Source organism: Labrus bergylta, chromosome 4, assembly GCF_963930695.1.
Source record: "Labrus bergylta chromosome 4, fLabBer1.1, whole genome shotgun sequence".
In the NCBI taxonomy this organism is placed as follows: domain Eukaryota; kingdom Metazoa; phylum Chordata; class Actinopteri; order Labriformes; family Labridae; genus Labrus; species Labrus bergylta.
The window spans coordinates 14,132,257-14,140,519 of record NC_089198.1 but is presented as its reverse complement, the minus strand read 5'-3'; the positions used below and the strand labels follow the sequence as shown (position 1 = coordinate 14,140,519).

At 43.1% G+C, this 8,263-nt stretch overlaps 1 protein-coding gene across 1 annotated transcript; it reads left to right on the top strand.

Moving 5' to 3' along the window:
* The first annotated feature begins 1,781 nt into the window (after nucleotides 1-1,781).
* Nucleotides 1,782-7,815, top strand: LOC109996152 (kidney mitochondrial carrier protein 1). The gene is made up of 9 exons (XM_020650152.3): nucleotides 1,782-2,000; nucleotides 2,116-2,263; nucleotides 2,895-2,989; nucleotides 3,245-3,330; nucleotides 4,089-4,184; nucleotides 4,268-4,392; nucleotides 4,770-4,893; nucleotides 6,019-6,099; nucleotides 6,591-7,815. The coding sequence occupies exons 1-9, from the start codon at nucleotides 1,937-1,939 to the stop codon at nucleotides 6,630-6,632; spliced, it is 861 nt and encodes a 286-aa protein (XP_020505808.1). The 5' UTR covers nucleotides 1,782-1,936; the 3' UTR covers nucleotides 6,633-7,815.
* The last annotated feature ends 448 nt before the right edge of the window (nucleotides 7,816-8,263 follow it).

Genomic DNA, 8,263 nt, shown 5'->3' with positions numbered 1-8,263 from the left:
ATCTTTGGGCAATTGTAGGGTAATATATTTAATCCGGGGTCTCTTGCTATTCCACACAAATCTTGAAATCATCCGATTCCACTCACTGAAGTCCTTGGCGGGAATTGCAACAGGAAGTGACTGAAATAAGTACAGAAACCTAGGAAGCACCGTCATTTTTACTATTTCAATTCTATTTGACAGGTCTAGTGGTAATATAGCTGTAGGTTCATTCTGATGGAAAATCTTGTAAAGAAAAGTAGGTCAGTGTGCTGTTTATATCCTTTCTATATATTGACTATGTGACTATGTGAACACAGGACCATTAACTAACAGTATTTATTGATATGAGTCTGCAGCAGCACACAGTGGCATATCAAGATCATGAGGATGTACTGGCCCATGATTCAGCCTTTAAGACACAATGACATATTTATTGATAATATATATTCATTGTTTCAATGATGGAGAAAAGAGGCAGCTAAAAAGAGTAGCTTGTTGACTAAAGCAGGCATAGCGACTTTCCTTCCCCTTTAAAGCAGACCTTATGAAAGATTGTAATCGTTGCTATCTTAGTAGCCTACTGTGAGTACCTTAAAGGCTACTCTGAAAACTGTGTTGGTATGACGGGTTGTTCGAGATGCCTGTCAACAGTTTGTCTTTACTTCAGACTCAACCATTTTTTTTTAAAGGCTCACCTTTACTCCAGTGAGTCCAGGTTTGACAAAAGGGCCCGGCACGCATGGCCTAGTGAACTAGTCTTCCTCCTCAGCTCACAGTCTGGCACTGAATATGACAACATGAGACCCTCCACAGGCCTGCACAACACGCACGCACGCACGCACTCACACACACTCACACACACACCACACACACACACACACACACACACACACACACACACACACACACACACACACACACACACACACACAGGCACGTGGATTCAAAGCAGCCACACTTAAAGTGGTGACCTTCCTCTGCATGAACGTGTTGAACATTTACAGCTCAAGATGAATGGCATTCAGGGTCAGTGGGCTCCACACTCACACTACTCTAACACTCCTGCCAACTGTGGACTGACGGTGACTGAAGCAGGGGGCAGGCACACAAATGACACACTTTTTAATTTCTTAGTTTTTAAAACTAGAACATAGACAGTTTTCACCTACTTTTTTTTTACAGATCTGGTTCAATTACAGAAGAATTTTCTTCATAGATAATTAATGTAATGTTTGGTATTACTACCTGTGATTTACAAGTGAATCATTGTAATAGTAGGCCTATCCTATTCTCCTATAAAGTTGCAAGAGTTGAAAATCAGTTAAATATAAAGCCATTAACAACTGTGATGTCTGTAGTTAAGATTGAGTCTCTCTTTAAGTTATCTTTAATGTGAACCTCAGTGGGGTCAGTGGCTGACTGATGAAGAAATTGTTAGGCTAGCCTATATAGACTATAAAATGTCCAGCACATGAACATTTAGTCTGTATGTTGTGTGAGAACTCCCTGACTGCTTAGCATTTGTCTTTCAGAAAACTTCCAGCTCATGAAAAAATGTAAACAAATGAATCTGTAATGTTTGCAACAGTAAAACTAATCTGTATTCGAAACTGAAACTTTGTCAATTTTGCGGGAAAGACTTCAAGTCAAACTGTCCAAGCAACAATGACGCCTATTTCATCATGCGGTGGCTCTTTTTACAGTCTTCAACGGTCGCTTAGCAACAATCAGTAGGCTGGACGAGTGAAGACAGAAGCCAATGAATGGAGCGGTGGGCGGGGCTTCTTGTAAGACGGGCAGGCAGGGGGGGCCACACGAGGCTGAACTCCTCAAACGCCGGCGGGGATTGAAACAGCTGAAGCTTGAAAGCATTATTAGTTTCAGGCTTCTAGTACAGCTCCCCACTCTCTGCTGGGAGGTTTCACCGTCACTCTGCACACGGCTGGAGAAAAACATGTCTAACGTCAACTGGAAGCCCTTTGTTTTCGGCGGGCTGGCGTCTATGACGGCGGAATGCGGTGAGTGATGAGAGGAGAGGCGGGGAGGCCGAGCTGCGTGGATATCTGCTAATAACTAAGCTCTCTGTCGTGATAGAGTGATAGACTCTGTGTGTCCCATTGTTTTGTGTTGCAGGGACATTCCCAATCGACCTGGCCAAGACACGTCTTCAAGTACAAGGCCAGGTGGGGGACAGTAAATACCGAGAGATCCGCTACAGAGGCATGCTCCATGCTATAGGGAGGATATGCAGAGAGGAGGGGCTCCGGGCTCTGTATTCAGGGTCAGTATGGAGAGTCCATGTGCCTTTATATGTTTTAGCTTTCTCTATAGTCTTCCAACCCTGAAATGATACTTACTCTGTATTTCTAAATGTTAACGCTTCCTCATTTTTGTGCACTTCCTGTTTTTGTAAGTCACTGTCCCAATAGCTGTAGCCCACCCTTTGTTCCCAATATCTAGCCAAAGATTTGTTCAACTTATTTGCTTGCAGTGTTTCCCCTATCATTATATTAGGGGGCCCGCCCCCCTTAAAGGTAGAGTAAAAAAGAAAACCATTTTTTATTTTTTAAAGATTTTTTTTGGGCTTTTTGTATCTTTTATTGTAGAGATAGGATAGTGGATAGAGTCGGAAATCAGTGAAAGAAGTCATTTAAGGATACCTTTCCGATAGAACAGGACAGCTGTCATTAAAAGTAACGCATTAACACCAAGATTCCTTCAAGTGTTTGTGTCCCCACCCCCCCAACGCTGTAAACCTAGGGCAAACACTGGCTTGTCTTAGAGGTGTATTTTTCCCCCCACATGTGCTCAGTCTTTTGGGATTTTTTTTTGCATGAGCCACAGTTGCATGTGTGTGAAGACCCCTGAGATATGATGTTAAACTGTGATGAAAATAAACTTGACTTTTACAGAATAGCTCCAGCCATTCTACGCCAGGCCTCCTATGGGACTATAAAAATTGGCACATACCAGAGCTTGAAGCGGCTGGTTGTTGACAGACCAGAGGGTAAGTCCTAGTTTCCCTCTGTCTCTTTCACACACGCACATTTCCACAGTCAGTGACACATGCAACATTCCTCATAAAGAGAGGGTGCTGCAGATGTGCGTGTGACCTATTTAAAAGGGTGTCCTCTTACTTTCATACCATGAGCTTATTGTGTGTGTGAGAGTGACGATAAACTGCAGCTGACTGCCCAGTGCATCATATCAAATGTTGCTTGTTCACAGTAACAGTCTGCCTCCCACTCTTCTTATCTTTCAGATGAGACGTTGCTGACTAATGTGATGTGTGGTGTTCTCTCTGGTGTCATCTCCTCCTCCATTGCCAACCCCACTGATGTGCTGAAGGTAGCTGATTGCACACAAAAAGACTACCTTGGACCTGTTTGTTACTGCTTAAATGAGCTTTCCTTGAGTTGCTCTCCAGAGCAGTAAAGCCGGTTTGACAGTTTTCTTGGCACACAGGACTCTAAAAGTGACAAACAGAGCACTAGTTTTGTATACATAAACTTTAGTTTCTCATGCAGCCTCGAGGAAGACTGCACTTGAAAAACATAAATCTTGCTCCAGGCTGTGGGTGGGGTCGTTAACATGTGAAGTCGAATGAAGGGCATCTAGATGCTATCAGGACCCCATTCGTTGTGTATTTATAGGCCAACGACTCAACAGCTTAACATACTGTTCTGTAAATGATATGAGAGCATAGATATGATGTGTGCATGCTTATCTGTACTCATGTTTTGTCCAGTGTCTCCTCTCCAGGCTCTGTTGGGCTTACTGACTTCATGTCCACAGTTTGTGTTTAAGGGTTAACAGGCTTAATAAATGTGGCTGCAGGTTAGGAACATTGGGATTTTTCTTTTCTCTGGCAGCTACACAGCAAACTGAGGCTGATCTGTAAAACAGCAAGTCATTTAAAATGAAAACAAGGCAACTCCAGACAAAATATTCTTGAAGACATTCTGTTTGCCAAAAATCTTTTTTCTTTCACATTCCAGAGTGAGCTCGACTTAATGAAGGTTGTTCTTAGCTTGGGGAACCTGCAGCATTCCACTCTGGTTGTTCATGTTTTCAAATGTCACTTTTACCTCCACCTGTCTTCCCAGATCCGCATGCAGGCTCAGGGAAATGTGATCCAGGGCAGCATGATGGGCAACTTCATCAACATCTACCAGGAGGAGGGAACCCGAGGCCTGTGGAAGGTACAGAAACGCCTGATAAGTGCTTCATTTCTGCCCATGAATGTCCTTTCAGACTTCTACAACATCCTCTTTTTCTGCATCAGGGCGTCTCCCTAACAGCTCAGCGAGCGGCCATCGTGGTCGGGGTTGAGCTGCCGGTCTACGACATCACCAAGAAGCATCTGATCCTGTCTGGTTGCATGGGGGACACCGTGTACACACACTTTCTGTGAGTTTTTAGAGTCACAGAGAAAACGTCCACGTCTCACATGAGATGGTTACATCACCGGGTCGAAATCGCTGGTCAAAGAGGAGCATTTAAACATCTTAAAATAGAACTCAGAAATTAGACATGGCCTTGTTGAACATATTGATTTTTGATTATCACAACTGAGCTGAGTAAATTATAAAGTCTCTGTAGATTAGTTGCAAGCTTGATGTATTTTCTGCTATTTAGTTTCTCTTTCAGTAGTTATAAGACCAAGGGGTCTCAATCAAGGATGTTTTCATTGCGGCACAAACCACAGAAAAGATTGAACGTTTGGAACCACAAGTTTATGATGGGTCAAAATCACTTATCATATTTATCTGTCTTGTGGTCCTCAGGTCTAGTTTTGTGTGTGGTCTTGCGGGAGCTTTGGCCTCAAACCCAGTGGACGTAGTCCGGACACGCATGATGAACCAGAGAGGAGGATCTCTGTACCAGGGGACACTGGACTGTATACTGCAGGTCAGACACAGTTCACGTCTGGAGCGAAATCCACATCTTACATGTGTTCCTGTTTAGTTTGTGTTTGTAGACTAACTTTAAAGAAGCACTTCTCATGTTTTGTAAATGTGCAATCTGCTGGTGAAAATCTGTGGTATGATGTCCACTGTTGCTCTGGAGGGAGCTTTTAAATTCAGAGAATGGTTTATAAAAATGTGACAAGGCAGGGATGGAAAAACAACAAAAAAAACAAAATTATTGTTTGCGTTAAGGGAAAACAGTGATGCAGGAGTTATGTATTTTTGTTGGACAGCCCCAAAGTTAGCAACGCCCTCAACGAAAGCCTGAGCGGCTTTTCTATTTGATTGAATATTATAAGGGAGAAAATCCGCTCTGGTGAATAGAAGTTTGATACCTGTGCGATTTTCACAAACACTACCTTTATGATTTTTTGAAGTGTAAATGCAGTCACTAAAAGCTGAAGTTAGGCTTTAAATAAACTAAACAAGGTTGTTTGAGTTAAACTTCACCACATCTAAACGTCTCTTGATGATGTTTAACGTCCCTGACAAACTCTGTAGTTTTATTCAGCCACGTGTTCACAGCATCTATTCTAGCTTCAAAATTCAAGACTTGGTTATTTACTCATTTATGTTAAAGAACAACACTTTCAAATAGCTTTAGTTTTTTTGTGGAGCTGCCCAGGCCAATACAGGCCGCAGCCATGAACACGTAGCTATAGTGCACGAGGAACACAGTGTATAGTGGGGGAGCTGCGAGGTAACCCAGTAAAGATCTATTTGAGCGTGTATTAATAACAGAACTTATTTCAGGCATCGGACCACAAATGCCCCCAAAAAACTTCTAAAGGAGGGCAACAAGTAGTGCAAAAAGCCTAACTCATTTTTAAGGAGTCATTCCTGCAGCACTCTGTATGATCCTCGATGGGGACTTCAAGTCAAACTTATCATTTGTTTTGAAATGTAAAGCAGCCATTGAGGTCAGAATCACAAGATCTAATGTGATAGGGATAGCCAAATCATACCTGATGATATTTGTACCCATCCTAGTCAAAAAACGGTCTTAGAGTGAGCATCAGAGGATAATCAGATAAAAAGGGTCTCAAACATGTTTGTTCTCTTCCAGACGTGGCGCTCCGAGGGCTTCATGGCCCTCTACAAGGGCTTCTTCCCCAACTGGCTCCGTCTGGGACCGTGGAACATCATCGTATCCTTTAACCATCTCATTAGAGCACCATTAGTCTGTTTACATACAGAAAACCCTCTGTGATGCAATACCTGCTGGAGCTGCAGAAATCGGCGGGAAACTAGTAAATTGTGTTATGTACTCGGTGACGTCTAGGATTCCATGCTCGAGTGGAGGACAGATTATCTCGTAATGCTAGTTAACTCTCTTATGTAACCCCAATTCACCTGTGTAGAATGGAGCTATGGGGGCCTCTATTGGGGGGGGTGTAAGAGGAGAGAAGTGTGAACTACCAAAGGGTTTCAGGGGGAAGTGAAGTGCTGGCAGCTCATCACCGCGCTCCAACCAGGCATGAAAAAAGTAATGAGATTATTGACTTGTTACAGCAGACTGAAGTAACAAGGGAGGCTTTGAGCTCGAGTACAGAGAGAGCACAGAACTCCTCAGTGAGCCTCAACAGAAAAATGTTCATCTCCTCCTTTTTTTATTTTGCTCCTTAACTCCATCTCCAGTTCTTCCTCACTTACGAGCAGCTGAAGAAGATCGATGTGTGACTGACAGAATGAGACGGTGAAGTGGAGACGAGTGTGAAAGTGCGCGCTCCGAGACAAGCTGAGAGGACCAAACATCGGGAATGGCTGGGTGGGGATCCTTAATGGAACCACTGCACTGGGGGCAAAGTATTGATGAAGACCCACATATTAGGGGCAGTGTGAGAATCTGCCTGCTTCCTGTTTGGGCTACATGCTGCCTTAAGCCTGTTGCAAGTGTGGAAGATGAAAATATCTGATGTTTTAGCTCATGAAAATGCTCCGTTGACCAGCTTAAAGGCTCTTTCAAATTTGTTACTGGCCCTTTAAATTAAAAAGGCAAAAATGTTAGAGAAATGTAAGCTGTTACATATTCTTAAGACTGTTCTTTGTAAGGCTTATTTATCATTTCTACATCTTAGTGTTGTCCAGATTGAGTGCCTTAGCTTGTGATGCAGGCGGTCTGTGCCTGAGTTGCATCAAGACTGAGAATGTCTGATAGCAGCTGACAATCACAGTGATCATTCCCTTTTGAAAAGACAAATGTTTGTTTCTTTCCAGTCAGCAAACTCAGACTGTGATCTATATTTTGTGCTATTCTATCATTTTTAATTGGGCGTTGGGTTTTGTTTGTTCTAAGAGTCTCTGGAGGATTTACAGAGCCAAGAGCCAAGAATACATGCTGGTATACTGTAATAAATATGAGGCTCAAGTACAGTGTGGGTGCTCAGACACCGACACGCATCAGATGCCCTTATCAGGCCAGACTGGGGGGGGGGGGGTCCCTCGTGCCAGTGAGTGCAGACAGTAAATATAACCTGGGGCAGCTGGGGGACGACTCTTCACTCCGTGGTTCGTGCACTATACAGACTTTATGTTGGCCTACATTTTATATGACATACTGCTTTATGTTTGGACCAATGGGATGTAATGGTACTCAAATGTGCATTATTTATTCATTAACACACGTTAAAATCACTGCACATGATCCACTCCAGGTATATTTCCAAAAACAGTATTTGCACGCTGTATATTTAAACGTGCGCTAAAGTAAAGAGTGATGAACTGCTGGCTGTCGTGTGTCTGTGTGTGTGAGATGCAATTGCTGCCAAAGTGTATGCCAGTGCAATTTTGTCATACTTATAAAAGTGGTGTAAACACGCTGCTGAAGCCGTGAGTATTCAGAATAAAATATGGAAAACACAAAGTGTCACGGTGTGTCTTTGTTTTCACCACAGTGTGGCGCTGTGGAGCCACACACTGGCCCTGCTCAGCTCGACCCAGATGAAACCGATTGCTGTTTTTTGTGTCTTCATACATTTAAAAAACCCTCTAAACTTTGAGGCCACAGATCTAGCACAGTTGATTTGTTTCTGAGGGACTGCCCGGTTTATCTCAAACACACATGTTCACGCTGATTCCCACAAACAATGATTTATGATTTATTCACAGGAATCTCACATGTAATTGCTCTTTTATTTCTGCGGGTAAATTCCCAGTTTGCCCTCATCAGAGTACTTTTTTTGAGGAGATGATGGGAGCGCCATGGAAACGTTGCAGTGAACTTGTAGTCTCTCGACGTGTCTGCGCCTTGTTCTTTTATTTAGGGAGCCTCACCGGGGGAAGTATTACTGTTGTGACTCTTCTTCATCTAA

What these genes read in the sequence shown, in the direction of transcription:
- LOC109996152 (XM_020650152.3), top strand. Translation starts at nt 1,937, where the DNA reads ATGTCTAACGTCAACTGGAAGCCCTTTGTTTTCGGCGGGCTGGCGTCT. An exon ending in CTCCGGGCTCTGTATTCAGG is followed by an intron (nt 2,264 to 2,894) that starts GTCAGTATGGAG and finishes TGACTTTTACAG; the next exon opens with AATAGCTCCAGCCATTCTAC. An exon ending in TGGGACCGTGGAACATCATC is followed by an intron (nt 6,100 to 6,590) that starts GTATCCTTTAAC and finishes CTCCATCTCCAG; the next exon opens with TTCTTCCTCACTTACGAGCA.